The sequence below is a fragment of the Gobius niger genome, assembly GCF_951799975.1.
Source record: "Gobius niger genome assembly, chromosome: 24".
Taxonomy (NCBI): domain Eukaryota; kingdom Metazoa; phylum Chordata; class Actinopteri; order Gobiiformes; family Gobiidae; genus Gobius; species Gobius niger.
In genome coordinates, this window is record NC_136875.1 from 1561059 (window position 1) to 1578708 (window position 17650).

Consider the following 17650-nt stretch of genomic DNA (forward strand, 5'->3'; position numbering starts at 1 on the left):
CCCACATAGAGCATTCTGTCACTCATTCCGTCTCACTCTTTCAATCCTTCTCTGTCTCCCCATTCTCTCCCCTATACTCACTCCCCCTCTACTTATTTCTCCTTTCTCTCTCTTGTTTCTCTCCCTGCCTCCTCCCTTTTCACCTTTTCTCCCTCTTCCTCATCCCTTCTTTCACCTCCACCTTTCTCTCTTTCTCCCCTTCTTCTCTTCCCTTCTCTTTCTCTCCCTCATCCCTTCTTTCTCCTCACCCTCTCTCTGCATAGTTCCCTCTTCCTTTCTCCCTCTCTACATGTTCTCTTTCTCTCCCACATCCCCTCCTTTTCCTCCCCCTCGTCCCTCCAGATCCTCCCCCTCTCTACTTTCTCCTCTCCTCCCCCTCGTACCCCTTCCCACATTGAGCATTCTGTCACTCATTCCGTCTTACTCTTTCCCTCCTGCTCTCCCTCTCTCACCTATCTTCCCCCCTCTACCTATTTCTCCCTCTCTCCCTTTTCTCTCTCCCCTCCTTTCTCTTTTCTCTCTTCCCCCTTTCTCTCTCTCTCTCCTTCCCTTGTCACCTCTTTCTCTTCCCTTCTCTTTATCTCCCTCGTCTCTTCTTTCTCCTCACCCCCTCTTTTTCCTCCCCCTCTCTCCCTTGTCCCCTCTTTCTCTCTCCCCCTTCTCCTTTAACCACACTCTCCCCTTCCTCCCTCTTCCTCTCTCTTCCCCGTCCCTCTCTCACTGAAATTTCAATGGTAGGTAATGAACAGGACTTCTCTTAGCACCTCTCCTTCCCCTCGCTCTCTCCCCCTCCCCTCCCCTCTCCTCCCCCTCTCTCCGCAACCCTCTCCCCTCCTCCGCCTCGTGAATGATCCGCAGTCTCCAGAGCCTCTCTCTAACCTGCGCCAGCGCTGCCAAAAAACCCCTCTCCATCCCTTTCTACGCCGAAATCCACCGCTCGCTGTTTACGACGCGGAGGTTGGCCAGGCCGCGTCCATTAGCCGTAATTACGACCCCACGAAACGCAGCGGCAGGGTGAGGGAGGGAGGGGGGGTAACAGCGGCTGGAGCGGGGAGGGCGTGTGTGCTTTAGGGAACAGCCACACGCCGCATACTAACGAGTCTCCGTTCCATACGCGGCGACAAAACCAACACGTTCTGTGCTGCAGGATCGCCAAAACCGCACCAGAGGCGAGCTGCGACGGGGAGAAGCTGCTGTTTCGGTCGTTTCTAAGGTTCAAATGAAGGTGCGGTGAATAGAAACGCAGACGGGGAGGTTTGGTCCAGAGACAGAAGACGGAAATGAAATAGAATGGTATAACGTGTACGGTTCATTGGACAGTTAAGGCACGCGAAAAACAATGGCATTTTATGTGTAAACATGGCCAAATGTGCTGATGTTTTGAGAGGGAATATAAATAATGGATGGACAGAGCCAGGTTTAGATGTGTGCTTTCATTAGTTCCAAAGATTTCCCCAGAGGGATTTTGGATCTTTGGATCTAGTTAAAAAAAATCTGTAAAACAAAAATCCCTCCTTGTTTTTTGGGTTTGATAAATCAGTTCCAATTCCAAATACAGTGTTGTCGTGGGGATTCCGTGCCTCGCGTGGACACCAAACATGTCAGTATTTGTGAATGGATAAGTCTGGGAAACAAAAGTCCCAAGTCGACAAAGCGTCATAAATAAGCGCCGTAAAGGGACTGTTTGGTCTGGGTCCTTCAGTAAAACATGCCATTGTTTAGATGTGCATAGATCATGCTTATGATCTTTTGGTAAAAATAAGGTAAAATAAGACATTAATTTAAAGATAAAAGTGTGTTGGAACCAAATTGAATGCTTTTTAACAACATTTATGATCCAAAGGAATAGAGTTTAAGGCCTTGATTTGACCACAATTCGCTTCGGATAAATTCAGATAAATAATGTAAGTTGAGGTAATTTTGTGACTAAAGGCTAACAAAAAGGCCCAGAGGGAAGGCCAGTGATGTCACAGGAGAGCAACAGCAGCCGAATGAGGAGCACACCGTTATTTGAAAACAAATCTAAAAGACACGACGTGAACTGTTCAAACGGAACGTCACGTGATGTTATTTTAGAGAAGCTATGAACTCTGTATGAACAAAGAAGGAAGACTTAGATCATGATGAAGAAGACTGTACTGGATTACAGTTACTCTACAATAATAAAGCGGGTTTAAAGTGAGACTTGGTTTGCTGTAAGAGGTGTTTTGTGGATACGAGCTGAGGTAAAGACTGGACTTGTTGGTGGTAATGTTCTCGGGTCATAGGGTTTATACAGGCAGGAGCAGCCCGTCAAATGTAATGGACTTGGATGGGAGACCGTTTGGTAACACCAGGAAGCCTGGTGAAAGGAGTGAGTGAGTGAGTGAGTGAGTGAGTGAGTGAGTGAGTGAGTGAGTGAGTGAGTGAGTGAGTGAGTGAGTGAGTGAGTGAGTGAGTGAGTGAGTGGTTGGTGGTGGTCGGAGGGGCTGATGGCACAGACTGTTTGCCTTGCCTCTGTCTACCCCAGGGCAGCTGTGGCTTAGCCTGGCCTAAAGCCAGACTGACTTTATTTATGTATTTATAAATACATACAAAAGACAGTGGAATTGTGGTGATAGGACGCAATTTCCAAATGGAGACTGGAGGCGGGGCTAATGATCGCAGTTTGAACGAGAGTGAACCAATCAAACACAAAGTGACTTACGCTTTGCGTTCACGTCCTCCGCCATGATTGTTTATAGTCAACACGTGCAGTGGAGTAAACGTTCGGGTGAAAGTCCTCAGAGCAGCTTCTGCTGTGGCTTTAAGGTAAGTCCAGCTCATTTACAACAGAAGGAAGGGCACTGGGAAAAGATCGTTGTGTCGCAGCCGCCATCTTCACTGTTTTTGATAAAGCCCTGAGGAGCACTGGTTGATGGGAAATCCTAGCACGGAAGATGACGAACCATTAACTCCCGCCTCCCGCGCTATGATTGGCTCTGCCTGGTTTTGCCGGAGTCAGCGAGATTCAAATCGCACAATTCCAGACTGTATCCCCATGTATCTCTGAACATGGAGGATCAGTCTGGCTCGTGCCAGGGCAGCTGTGGCTACAATAGTAGCTTACCACCCCCAAGTATGGAGTGAATGAATAATGCCATGTAAAGCCTCTTTGAGTGTCCAGAAAAGCGCTATTTAAAACCGATGAATTATTATTATTCAAATAAAGCAAAAATGGCATGACTATTTTGTATTTTGATGAAAACCTACATGTTTTTAAAGTTAGAGTATGTAGTGTTGAACATTGTAAATTTCATAGATATCCGTCTGTGACTCTCATCCAATCAGAAAGTTGTTTACTCCATCAACATGCCCTAAAGCGTCGCCACTTAAGCTTTATGTGGCAACATTTTTTCGGAAAAAATAACGTTTTCATGCACTAGGGGTGGGCCAGATTGTATCGCATATTGTTACACCGATAGGATTTTTTTATGTAGATATATAAACGATGTTACGCTCAGCTCCCCACACTCGCCCCGCTCCATGTAAACACAAACACATGCAGGGATCACAGCAGAAGCTGCAACCTCATCATTATGACAGAAGTTTACAAAAAGATGTTTGTTTAGTAATCCAACATCTACAGGGAAGTCTTTTTATGAAGCACACACCGGAAAGTGTATGAGGTGTTTGAGGGTTGTGGGAAAGAAAAGCTCTGCACTGTAAACTTAGTTCTAAATGTAACATTAACATTCGAAATCTCAAAAAACAGACTGCTATTTATCTGCTGAACTGCAACTCTGATGTTAGTCTCCACATGTTTACTTTGCTACATTCTGCTGATAAAGATGATTGATACTTCCCTTGGGTCTTTGAACACATCACAAGAGCAGCGTGTAGAGGGGGAGTGGGGGGTGAGGTTGAGAGCCTGGTGAGGGGGGGAGCAGAGCAGGGTTCACTACTGACACCTACTGGCAAAAAAATATCCAGGAATAAAGCTGAGGGCAGCTTTAAACTAATGACATAAACAAAGTATAAAATGAATACTTTAAAAACAAACAAAAGAACCTAAACTTGCTAGTCTGTTCAGCCAGAATAAACGTCTTTCCTATTCTTTACAAAGACGTGTATCTGGGATAAGGGTTGATTTCTTCAAATTCCATATGGACGTGATTGACAAGCGTATTAACCAATATATATACCAAATATGCCATGTAAACAAGTTAGTGATTTTATGATGCATCGGCCAGAAGAGTGAAGACTAATGTGAACAATCTGCATCGTTTTTACCACAAAAACGTGGTCTTTCCCACGCTTGTTCATTCACAAATACTGACATGTTTGGTATCCACGTGTAGCAGTAACGGCTGTGACCGAGCTGACGCTGTAATCCAATCATGGTCATTTCATTTGTGGGAGACAGCGGCGGCTAAAGACAGGAGAAATATACACAGGGCTAAACTTTAGGGCCGTTTTCATTTCTTTAACAATATCTGCACTTTAGTCGCTCCATAAGACACACACTTTACAGGCTCCACTCAAATACATTTGGAAGATTTTTTCATTTTTCCATATCCAATTTCTGCTTGTATTATTATTGAGAAAAAAAACGGAGAAATTTGAATTTACAGATTTCTTTTTTTTTTTACATATTATTTCACTAGTTTATTCCAAAACGAAGATCAAAATCCCAATGAGCAAATCTTTGTAACTAATATGTCACAAAATAAATCCATGCATTTAAACCCATCTCTGTCATTATCATTGATGAAAATATCAAACATTTTGGCCATTTTCATGCATAAAATGCCTAATTTTTATCCGAAAATGAAAAAAAAATGAAAAAGCAGCTCCACATTTATATCTCACAATTTTTCCCCTGCAGCGTCTCGCCTTATGCCGAAAAAAGCCGATTTTCCTGATGGTCAGATTTGGCCTGGCTGCTGGTACACTGTGTCATTTTGCGTGGAGTCAATGGTAAAATATCCATAAGGGTGACGTTACATTCTTTTGATGGACTTACGTGAAAATAAAGGTAAGACATGGTGAAAATATCAGCTGATGTAACAAGGAGATGGTGCTGGAATCAATGATGAAATGCCCATGAGGGTTAAAAGACCTTGTATTACGGATTATGTCAAAATGATGGTAGGGTTGGGTAAATAGTGTCCCCTGTAGCAGCAGACTGTTGTGGAGGTGTGTGTGTGTGTGTGTGTGTGTGTGTGTGTGTGTGCATGTGTGTGTGTGTGTGTGCGCAGGGGTCTCCCATTTGGCTGCTGGGAACGCCACAGCGCGGCGGCGGCGGCGGCGACGCAGAGACGTGTTGCACTTACTCGGCCTTGGCCAGCGTCGTCAGCGCGCGGCAGAAGAACCAGCCTAGAAAGGGCAGGTCGCGCCCCTCGAAGCCCGACGGCGGAGGTCCCCGCTGGGCGCCGCGCAGGGGGCCTCCCTCCCGGTCCGGCTCGGGCTCCTCGAAATTAGACGTGTCATCGTCGGAGCGGAGCACGGGCACGAACGGAGGGACGGCTGCGGGGGGGGGAGAAGGAGAGGAGAGGGGGAAAGGCAAAACAAAAAAGAAAAGCAGACGGGTGAATAAAGGGAGACAATGAGGAAGAGCGCGGTGCAGCGGCGAGCGCAGTGTGAGCAGAGGGAGACACGCGGAATGCTCCCCCTCCTCCCTCTTCACTACCTCTCTCTCCTCTTTCTCTCCCTCTCTCTCCTCTACACCTCTCTCTCTCTTCTCTACCTCTCTCTCCTCTACACCTCTCTCTCTCTTCTCTACCTCTCTCTATCTCTCCTCTACATCACTCTGTCCTCTAGGTCTCTCTCTTCTCTCCATCTGTCCTCTACCTCTCTCTCTACTCTGCCTCTCCTCTTTCTCTCTTGCTCCTCCAGCTCTCTCCACTACCTCTCACTCTCTCTCCTCTATCCCTGCCTTGCTCCTCTCTCTCCTTATCTCTCTCGTATCTCTATCTCCTCCACCTCTCTCTCTATTATTCTGCCTCTCCTCTCTCTCACTCCTCTACCTCTTTCTCTCTCTCCTCTACCTCTCTCTATTATTCTGCCTCTCCTCTCTCTCTCTCCTCTACCTCTTTCTCTCTCTCCTCTACCTCGTTCTCCCTCTGCTCTACCTCACTCTCCCCTCTCTTTCTTCTACCTCTCTCTCCTCTACCTCTCTCCCCCCTCGGCCTTACCTCTCTCTTTTTCTCTCCCTCCTCTCCCTCTCTCCTCCCTCTCCTCTACCTATCTCCTTCTCTCTCCTCTACCTCTCACTCTCTCTCCTCTACTTCTGCCTCGCTCCTCTCTCTCCTTATCCCTCTTGTATCTCTATCTCCACTACCTCTCTCTCTCCATTATTCTGCCTCTCCTCTTTCTCTCTCCTCTACCTCTTTCTCTCTCTCCTCTACCTCTCTACCTCTCTCTCCTCTATCTCTCTCTTTCTAATATTCTGCTTCTCCTCTTTCTCTCCTCACTCTCTCTACCTCTGTCCCTCTCTCTATTATTCTGCCTCTCCTTTCTCTTTCTCCTCACACTCTCCTCTACCTCACTCTCTCTCCCCTCTGCTCTTCCTCATTCTCCCTCTGCTCTACCTCACTCTCCCCTCTGCTCTCTCTTTCTTCTACCTCTCTCCCCCTTGGCCTTACCTCTCTCTCTTTCTCTCCCTCTCTCCTCCCTCTCCTCTACCTCTCTCCTCTACCTCTCCTCCGTCTACTCTACCTCTCTCTTTCTCTCTCTCCCCCCTCGGCACTACCTCTCTCTCTTTCTCTCCCTCCACTCCCTCTCTCCTCTATTGCCCCTCTACCTCTCTCTCTTTCTCTCCCTCTCTCCTCTTTTGCCCCTCTACCTCTCTCTCCTCTACCTCTCCTCCGTCTACTCTACCTCTCTCCTCTTTTGCCCCTCTACCTCTCTCTCCTCTACCTCTCCTCCGTCTACTCTACCTCTCTCTTTCTCTCCCTCCACTCCCTCTCTCCTCTACCTCTCTCCTTCTCTCTCCTCTACCACTCTCTCCTCTATTGCTCCTCTACCTCTCTCTCTCTCCTCAGTTTACTCTACCTCTCTCTTTCTCTCTCTCCTCCCTCTCCTCTACCACTCTCTCCTCTATTGCCCCTCTACCTCTCTCTCTCTCTCCTCTATTGCCCCTCTACCTCTCTCTCTCTCCTCCCTCTCCTCTACCACTTTCTCCTCTATTGCCCCTCTACCTCTCTCCTCTATTGCCCCTCTACCTCTCTCTCTCCTCTACCTCTCCCTCTCTCCTCCGTTTACTCTCTCTCTCTTCTCCCTCTCCTCTACCTCTCTCTCCTCTATTGCCCCTCTACCTCTCTCTCTCCTCTACCTCTCTCTCTCTCTCCTCCCTCTCCTCTACCTCTCTCTCCCATTGCTGCAGCAGAAGCCTCTGTTCAAACACAACTCCACACACCAGTGTTTCCCGCCAGCGCTGAGCAAGGACTTGGTTGCTTTGACACCATTCTAAATTGTCACATCATAATTTGAGTTGGAGTAGAGGCCTAAATGGGAAAACACAGTTTTGGAACGAAATGTCCAAATGCTTTCCCTAAATTGTTATGGTATATTTGATTAATTCCCGCAGGGAAAATCCTTCTCCGCATTTGACCCATCCTCGATGACGTCATGTGATCGCAGCCACATGACGATCCCTATACGACGTGACTACACTAGGTAATACCTGATGCATTGTCACACATTTCACTGGGATCATCCTTTCTGTCCACATTGGCTTCACTGAAAAATCTGGAAGGCTAATGTTTAACATCAACAATGGCCTCGCGTCTGGGCTCATTTACCGAGTCTGGTGCGCTTAAAAAAGTCATTCTTGAGTTATTTAAACGATAAAAAATGCAAAAAGTGAATTAACTAATTATCTAAATAAAGTCTATGTGAATGTGTATTATTAGCACCAAGTTCAATAAAACATAGTAACTTTCTCCAGGACGATAGAGGGCAGCAGGGAGTAACACCAAGTTCCAAATTATTATGCAAATTGTATTTTTGTGTCAAAAAGGAAAAATAATAATAATAATAATAATAATAATTTATGAAACTCATGGATGGTATCATGTCTCGGGGCTCTATGAATCACTGACATTAATCTCAGAGACCTGGGATGATTAGTTTTCAGGTTAAGCCCAGTTAAGAGAAAAACTACTGAAAAAGGATGTTCCACTTTATTAAACAGATCATAATTTTCAAGCAATATGGGAAAGAAAAAGGATCTCTCTGCTGATGAAAAGCGTGAAATAGTTGAATGCCTTGGTCTAGGTATGAAAACCTTCGATATTTCATAAAAGATGAAGCGCAATTATCATACAGATAAGAGATTTGTGGATGATTCAGAGCACACTCGGGTTTGCGCAGATAAAGGCACAATATGGACGGTTTCTGCCAGACAAATACATCAGATTAAGAGAACAGATGCTACAAAGCAGCATGCAGGTAAGCTGCTATCACACAAGGGCTCCTATGGTAAAATACTTGACCTGCTAAGATTTTTTTGATTAAAATAGCTTTTTTTAGCTCAGTAAATATGACCTCCTAATGCTACAAATTCAACATATGACCATTTTCAGTTAATTACAAGCTTTAAAATGTATTGAAACGATGAGTTGCATAATAATTTGGAACAGTGGATTTTGAGGTTTAAACTATATTTATTTTTGAAAAAAATACTGTTCTCACTGGGAGATTTCAACCACATTTAAATGATCCTCTACCAGTTAAAGACTTGAAAATTATGCTGACTCTCATTTGAGTTGACAGACAATCTTAGAAAAATGTAATTTGCAGAATTGGAACGCAGTGTAGACTTTGCATCACTACATGTAGAGTAAGTCTTTCATCATCATATAATAAACTAACAAGAAAATATTTATATGTTTATGGTAAATGACGACTCTGTTTTAGCTGCTGTGACTTGCAAGTGAATGTTGAGAGATTTGAGAGATGATTTAGCTAAATGTCAAGGCTTCCCCAGGCTCGCTGATGTTTTGTTAAGATGAACGTCAGAGTTTTCTAGAAATGTGTAGTGATGCTTGTGGCGTAATCTCAACATTTAGCCTTATATAGAAATACACTGTTGACTTCTGCCATGTTTTAACACATCAAGTTTGGGGGAAAATGGTGACAACAGTAAGAGGCTGGACAAGCTGCACCGCTGGCACCGAACATGCATCATGCCCAGACATACGTCCGATTTTAAATGCCCATTTTACTCATGGTCTGCTGCAAACAGCATCTGCCGCATAACTCAAATGTTGCTTGTTAACATGGCAATTGCAGTGTCTTTTTTTTTTTTTTATGTGGTTAAATGTGTGGGTTTTAAGACCCTGGGGAAATCACCAGGACGAGGACTGGAGCCTAAACGGAACAACTTGGGAGGAGGAAACAGGTGCAGAAAACAGTTCAGCGATTTTTGTTTCTTCCTAAGTTTGCTTTGATTTCCTTGTTGTTAATAAGTCACTTGTTTTAGCAGAGAGCTAGCATAAAGCTGACAGTTTCAAGGGAGTTATAGCCTGCGCTCCACTCAGCAGCAGAATCACAAGTTCTTATTCTCAGTACTGATCCAAGTTGTGGGTCAGGAGGATTTAAAAGCTAAACAGGATGTGCATGTGTTCCTTAAACCACAGTATGGCCACATTCGGGCTAATGCATCCTTTAACCATGTCATTAAAGCCACGTTTGCTTGCAGAGTAATGCTAGCATTAAAACCTTGAGAGACTGTGTCATCAAAGGCCCATGGACCAACCAGAATGAGGACGCCACTGCCCTTGTCAAAGAGCCTTTGGTAAGTAACTTTGTCAGTCCCACTATCATAACATAGTGGAAGCTGGGAAACGGCGTTTTTCTATTTGTGGCTGTGTTGCAGCCAATTTACCATTTGAAATTGCATTATTACAATTTTAACTTTAACTTCACTTTACAACTCATGAAACGTTTGGTAAATAAGTGTTCATTGAGGCTAGAGGTTTGCAACATTTTGTATTCAAATTCTTCTACAAAATGTCTAATGTAAACCAGAATGGCGTTAGGTCTAACTGAGGACTGACTCCACATTAGACCAGGAGGAAACCAGAACGTTTCCACATTACTTTAATCAATCAATTCTCAAAATATTTAAAGAGCCACAAGAGCATGATAAGATGATATGGTGGTTCTATCTAAACCATTGGTTGCAATTGCCAGTTTTTAGGTAAATATCCCCACACTCTACATTTTGTGAAGAACAGGGACACACTTGTGAAGCTTAAATCTAAATTTTGCTGGAACATTGATAAATCCTTTATACCTATTTTAGTGCTATCTTTATTGTAATAACAAACCTAGGCTATTTATTTGTTGTAATTGTATTTTATTTTTAAGTGAAATAATGTGAAAATAGGTCTGTCTCTTGTATGTTTTATTGTTCCAAGTGTTATGAAAGTGAAAACTTTCATGAATTGTCACGTTTGTGACAAATAGCGAAAGTGTTGTTTTCGGCAGCCCTCTTAGTTTTAGCCTTTTGGCTGAAAATGCTTTTTAGTCTTAGTCGCATTTTCTATATGTGATAGTTTGAATCCAGTTTTAGTCGAGGAAAATAAAGGCTGGGCTGGTACAGAAAAACTAAAAGTATCGAAAGCAGGTACTGAATAAAATCATTAGAGACCAAGTTTTGACGCCTGTTGGTCCAGAAAGTGACTTTGTTGTTTTAGTTCAAAACAAATGATACAAATAGTCTTCTGGAATAATTGTACATTATTGTTCTGTTTTATAGTTCTAGACGATAAATATGTAAATATAGGCAACGACAAAAGTATTGTTCAGGTATCGGTATTGTTAAAGTACTGGCATCAAAAAAATTGTAGCGGTACCCAGCCCTAATGAAAACTTTAACCCTTTACTGAAGTAGGTCATTTTGATTCACTCCCTTGTAAAATGACGTCTCCAAATTAAAACGATTGCTGTTAATGTCCCTTATGGAATCTACATAATTGTAGCCACAACAATCAGTATGACATCAGAATTTTTTGATGGAAAAAAAGGTCCACAGCTGCAATAGACCAACCAAAACACACTCTGAGCCTATAAAAATACTACCAAGTCAATCAATTTTGACATGGATATGTCCATGCGTTTTATAGGGAGATCTTTGTCTTACCCAAATCTATCATTTTGACTAGTAACATGTCGGGCAATGTGAGTGTGGTGAGTATAGGTTTGCATTTGATGGTGCATGTTCCGTGGGCGGGACGTATTTTCTTTAAAAGGCAACAGGTTTAAGCTTAGTTTTAGTCAGTTTCAGTAAAAAATAAGAGTGTAATGGTTCTCATTGCTTAGCTCAGTTCACTGTGCATGACTCATGGTTGTTTCTTTATTTAGATTCCCATTAGCCACTGAAACTAAGCAGTAGCTATTCTTCCTAGGGTCTTAACATGTTTAACAGATATTTCCTCAATGCTGTGCAACAACACGCACATGACAATATACAGTGGGCTGCATAATTATCCATACCCCATTAACTGTTCGACCTTTTTCCATGCTATGGATCACAAACAGAAATATAGAATTGATATTTTATGTGAAAGACACACACTAAGTGACACCCAATCATGAAGGGAAATGAATTTTGATGGTCTCAGAGGTCTGTGAAGAGACTATTGTGGAGCAGAAGCATCATGGTGTCCAAGAACACACCAGACAGGTCCGGAATAAAGTTATTGAGAAGTATAAAGCTGGGTTAGGTTATAAAAAGATTTACAAAGCTTTGAACATCTCGGTGTACAGTTAATCAGGAATGGACAGAGTATGACATCACTGCAAACCTACTAAGACCCGGCCGTCCTCCTAAACTTACTGACCGAACAAGGACAGCACTGACCAGAGCTGTTACCAAGAAGCCTATGATGACCCTGGATGAACTGCAGAGAGCTACAGCTCAGGTGGGGGAAACTGTCCACAGAACAACTATTACTCGCACACTGCACAAATCTGGCCTTTATGACAGAGTGGCATTTTTGAAAGAAAACCATAAGAAGTCCTGTTTTCTGTTTAACAGAGGCCTCCATGTGGCTTCTGTTAAACAGAAAACAGGACTTTTGACACAGACTGGATCAGAGACAAATTAAACATATTTGAAAAAGTTTGAAATCGTATCAAAATCGGCTTCTCTCTAAAGCGGTGCAGACCTTTGCGGAGGTGGGTCCAGTCGACGTCGCTGAAGAACCGGTGGCAGCGCAGGCCCTCGTGGCTTAGTCTTTGAGACGCTCCACACAGAAGGCCGTTCACCAGCTCCATGAAGGCGTCTGAGACCCGCGGCTGAGCGGGGAACGCCAGGGGGCGCTGCAGGAAACACACCACAGACAGAGGGTCTTAAGACCATCTTCCCTTCAGTCCCCTTCAGTCCCTTCAGTCCCTTCAGTCCCCTTCAGTCCCCTTCAGTCTCCTCCAGTCCCTTCAGTCCCCTCCAGTCCCTTCAGTCCCTTCAGTCCCCTCAGTCCCTTCAGTCCCTTCAGTCCCTTCAGTCTCCTCCAGTCCCTTCAGTCCCCTCCAGTCCCTTCAGTCCCCTTCAGTCCCCTCAGTCCCCTTCAGTCCCTTCAGTCCCCTTCAGTCCCCTTCAGTCCCCTCAGTCCCCTCCAGTCCCTTCAGTCCCCTCCAGTCCCTTCAGTCCCCTCCAGTCCCTTCAGTCCCCTCAGTCCCCTCAGTCCCCTTCAGTCCCTTCAGTCCCCTTCAGTCCCTTCAGTCTCCTCCAGTCCCTTCAGTCCCCTTCAGTCCCCTTCAGTCCCTTCAGTCCCTTCAGTCCCCTTCAGTCCCTTCAGTCCCTTCAGTCCCCTTCAGTCCCTTCAGTCCCCTCAGTCCCCTCAGTCCCCTTCAGTCCCTTCAGTCCCTTCAGTCCCCTTCAGTCCCTTCAGTCCCTTCAGTTCCTTCAGTCCCTTCAGTCCCCTCAGTCCCCTTCAGTCCCTTCAGTACCTTCACTCCCTTCAGTCCCCTCAGTCCCCTCAGTCCCTTCAGTCCCTTCAGTCCCCTTCACTCCCTTCAGTCCCCTTCACTTCCTTCAGTCCCTTCAGTCCCCTTCAGTCCCCTTCACTCCCTTCAGTCCCCTCAGTCCCTTCAGTCCCCTCAGTCCCTTCAGTCCCCTTCAGTCCCCTTCAGTCCCCTCAGTCCCTTCAGTCCCCTCAGTCCCTTCAGTCCCCTTCAGTCCCCTCAGTCCCCTTCAGTCCCCTTCAGTCCCTTCAGTCCCCTCAGTCCCCTTCAGTCCCTTCAGTCCCCTTCAGTTCCTTCAGTCCCTTCAGTCCCCTTCAGTCCCTTCAGTCCCCTTCAGTTCCTTCAGTCCCCTTCAGTCCCTTCAGTCCCCTCAGTCCCCTTCAGTCCCCTCAGTCCCCTCAGTCCCTTCAGTCCCCTCAGTCCCTTCAGTCCCCTTCAGTCCCCTCAGTCCCCTCAGTCCCCTTCAGTCCCCTCAGTCCCCTCAGTCCCTTCAGTCCCCTCAGTCCCCTTCAGTCCCTTCAGTCCCCTTCAGTCCCTTCAGTCCCCTTCAGTCCCCTTCAGTCCCTTCAGTCCCCTTCAGTTCCTTCAGTCCCCTCAGTCCCCTTCAGTTCCTTCAGTCCCCTCAGTCCCCTTCAGTTCCTTCAGTCCCCTCAGTCCCCTTCAGTTCCTTCAGTCCCCTTCAGTTCCTTCAGTCCCCTTCAGTTCCTTCAGTCCCCTTCAGTTCCTTCAGTCCCCTTCAGTTCCTTCAGTCCCCTTCAGTCCCCTCAGTCCCCTTCAGTCCCCTCAGTCCCCTTCAGTCCCCTCAGTCCCCTTCAGTTCCTTCAGTCCCCTTCAGTTCCTTCAGTCCCCTTCAGTTCCTTCAGTCCCCTTCAGTTCCTTCAGTCCCCTTCAGTTCCTTCAGTCCCCTTCAGTCCCCTCAGTCCCCTTCAGTCCCCTCAGTCCCCTTCAGTCCCCTCAGTCCCCTTCAGTCCCCTTCAGTCCCCTTCAGTCCCCTTCAGTCCCTTCAGTCCCCTCAGTCCCCTTCAGTCCCCTTCAGTCCCTTCAGTCCCCTTCAGTCCCTTCAGTCCCCTCAGTCCCCTCAGTCCCCTTCAGTCCCCTTCAGTCCCCTCAGTCCCCTTCAGTCCCTTCAGTCCCCTCAGTCCCCTCAGTCCCCTTCAGTCCCTTCAGTCCCCTCAGTCCCCTCAGTCCCCTTCAGTCCCTTCAGTCCCCTCAGTCCCCTTCAGTCCCCTTCAGTCCCCTTCAGTCCCAGTCTTGCAATTGTAGCAGGCTAAAATGACTGATTTTTTTTTTATTATAAAAACACAATTTCAATTTGATCACGATTTGTTTTTTATAATAAAATATAACTTCAATTACACACTGAAGAAGAAACAATTTTAATAAATAAGAGTAACACGTCCCTCTCATGATGTCAAGCTGCTGTAATGTGATGTTCTGTCGTTGTCTGATCCTTTCTTTACTTTCAGGATCGGAAATGAATCATGGCCCTGTAGTTTGTGTTAAAAACAAACTGCAAAACATTGTCCAAACCTGTTCTAAAATCATTGGAGTTAAACAAAGGCCTACACTGTCTGAGAGATTTCACTCATGCCTTCTGGACATCATGTCCTCTCTGCCACTGAACTGTTGAATTCTGAATGGAGCGTGTTTATTAAGAAAGACGATTTGAAATGTGCTCAATTTTATTATCGTTATCGAACTATTGTTTATTTTATTTACTAGTTTATTTGACAGGGACAGTACGAAAACATTGCCAACTAGGTGGCCGATGTTATGTACATAAGGCGTGTCTAACAGAGGCCAATTTGCCAATAAAAAAAAGACGGAAAATCAGTAAAAAGCATCACACAACAGTAAAACATACAGTATCTGACCAGTTCATTTCCCAAGTACATCCAACAGCTCAGTCTCACACCATTGATGGTCCTTTAGCCAGAGCTTCAGCTTCTGTGAGAAAAGTCTCAGGTCTAGGTATATTTTTGTACCAACTGACATATTACAGCGTGAACAAGACCATTAAGATTAAGTATGTGTTTTACGTTATCAAATGTCATCATTTTACATTTCTGATTGATAGCGTTTGCTTCTACAGTAATGTCCTAAGACTGTGATGTGTTTGTGAAATGTTTGCTACAAATGAATTGCCCTTTGGGATCAATAAAGTTTTCTGAATATTGTTTGGGTTTTTTTGCATTAATTTGCAGAGAAACCCCTCCAGACTCAGGGGCAGAAAAAGCAGCGACTCACAGATGCTAACCGGTTTACCTGGTGGTTGAGGATGTTGCTGATGGTCTTGGCGTTGGTGGTGTCAGAAAAGGGCGATTTCCCATAGATCATCTCATACGCCACGACGCCCAGGGACCACCAGTCACACTCTGCTCCGTACGAGCTGCCAGAGCCCAGAGCAGAGGACAGAACCTCTGGGGAAAGGAAGTCCTGCGTCCCCACGGGCAGCACGGCTGATGAGCACACCTGAGGGACAGATCGGGAGAGCTAAGAATCCTATTGTGGTAACTATGGTAACAGTGTTGGTTTCTGGTTAATATCTCAGCTGGACCTATCCATGAAACAACTGTCCCAAAGTCCTGCGTCTTCTCCCGCAGCACATATGTACCGAGGTCACATGACCGTCTAATAAAAGGCACCCAAAAGAGGAGACAATTTTCCAAATAATTCAAGGACTGAATGTGGCAGGTTTGTGAATCCAGTCACTTCCAAATAATGACCAGGGAAAACATCTGGACATTTCTTTCCAAAACTGTCTGTCCCACTGAGTTGTATTTGCCCCTGCTCCAATTCACATTATCACATGACGTTCTAGAACATCGTCAACGTGACCATGGCCTTATCTCCGAATAGAAAGCTATGGCAGTTTAGTGTAGATAGATAATGTGTCATTTCGTTTAGTTATTAAAGCGCCAGTTACAATTGGAAGGTGCAACTTTTTATGTAAAAAAAAAGATATTACAGTAGTGTGTATTTCACCTTTCAGTGACCCAGCGGCTGTATGGATGGTTAGTAGGGGTGCAACGGTTCGGCTATCTCACAGTTCAGTTCGGCTCACGGTGCAGGACCCACGATTTGATGCATCATGGTGCAAGTATGATTATAATTACTATTCTTTTATTGTTGGGTTTGAAATAAAAAAAATCCCGAGGGACTTGCAGGACCAGACACTAATCTCGTGGTATCGGTCAGGATTCACACAGCCACCGTTGGGAGCAGGCGGCCAGACCAAAACACGCCGAGTCCCGCCTCCTGCACATTTGTTAAATATTCAACAGTATGTAAGACACACATGGACACGAGCGTATGATCCCGCAATGACAAACCGGACATACAGCTAACCTACACTCAAACCCACTGTTGTCTCCTAAACTACAATTTCCCTTTTTTCTGTAAAAGATAAGGCTTACATTACAACAACAGGCTGACGCTGAGGCTGTTGCGCTGTGTGGGACGCGCCTCCTTCCTTAGCTGCATCTTCCTCTCCCTCCCTGACAAGTACCTCTACTGTTTGCTGCTTCTGAGCTTTTTCATTGATGGATATATTGCAGGCTTTTTCAACTCAATACATTACAAAGCCTAGTAGGTTATAAAACTTTGCTGTGAAGGCGGAGACTCGGACTCAAACCTAGACCTCCCTCCCCTCTGCGGGCAGCACGTGAATGTGACCGCTCACCGCACAGCTATATTCGGGCCAATATCTGACGAGTTGGTAGGGCTGCTCGATTATTGAAAAAATAATAATCACGATTATTTTTGTCATAATTGAAATCACGATTATTCAAACGATTATTTGTTGCCTTTAAAAAAAAACATCAAAAAAGTGACAAAAATCCAGCAAAAAAAGACAACAATCCAGCAAAAAAGTGACAAAAATCCATAAAAAAATGACAAAAATCCATTAAAAAAATGATAAAAATCCAGCAAAAAAGTGACAAAAATCCATTAAAAAAAGACAAAAATCCAGCAAAAAAGTGACAAAAATCCAGCAAAAAAAGTGACAAAAATCCATAAAAAAATGACAAAAATCCATAAAAAAAAAAGACAAAAATCCAGCAAAAAAGTGACCAAAAAAAGAAGAAGACAAAAATCCAGCAAAAAAGTGACATAAATCCAGCAAAAAAATGGCAAAAATCCAGCAAAAGTGACAAAAATCCATTAAAAAAATGACAAAAATCCATAAAAAAAATGACAAAAATCCAGCAAAAAAGTGACAAAAATCCATTAAAAAAAAGACAAAAATCCAGCAAAAAAGTGACAAAAATCCAGCAAAAAATGGAAAAATCCAGCAAAAAAGTGACAAAAATCCATAAAAAAATGACAAAAATCCATTAAAAAAATGACAAAAATCCAGCAAAAAAGTGACAAAAATAAAAAAAAAAGAAGACAAAAATCCAGCAAAAAAGTGACATAAATCCATTAAAAAAGACAAAAATCCAGCAAAAAAGTGACAAAAATCCATTAAAATATGACAAAAATCCATAAAAAAAGTGACAAAAATCCCCCAAAAAAGTGACAAAAATCCAGCAAAAAAAGACAAAAATCCATCAAAAAAGTGACAAAAATCCATCAAAAAAGTGACAAAAATCCATAAAAAAAAAAGACAAAAATCCAGCAATAAAGTGACAAAAATCCCAAAATTAAAAATTTGAAAAAAAAAAACTTAAAAAATTTATTAAAATAATAAAAATACATTAAAAAAAATAATAAA

General features: G+C 44.1%; 1 protein-coding gene across 7 annotated transcripts in view; it reads right to left on the reverse strand.

The window, feature by feature from the left end:
• Positions 1-17650, reverse strand: part of cita (citron rho-interacting serine/threonine kinase a) — a 99575-nt gene that overhangs the window by 64544 nt on the left and 17381 nt on the right. For 6 of the 7 annotated variants that reach the window (XM_079582458.1, XM_079582456.1, XM_079582457.1 and 3 more), the window contains exons 1-2: positions 7295-7352; positions 5295-5661 (exon numbers count right to left, since the gene is read on the reverse strand). In XM_079582458.1, coding sequence (XP_079438584.1) covers positions 5295-5661; positions 7295-7337 — 410 coding nt within the window. In that variant the 5' untranslated portion in view covers positions 7338-7352. Of the gene's footprint in view, positions 1-5294; positions 5662-7294; positions 7353-12137; positions 12292-15198; positions 15406-17650 lie in introns of those variants that run through there. The other variant, XM_079582459.1, reaches the window with a different exon arrangement.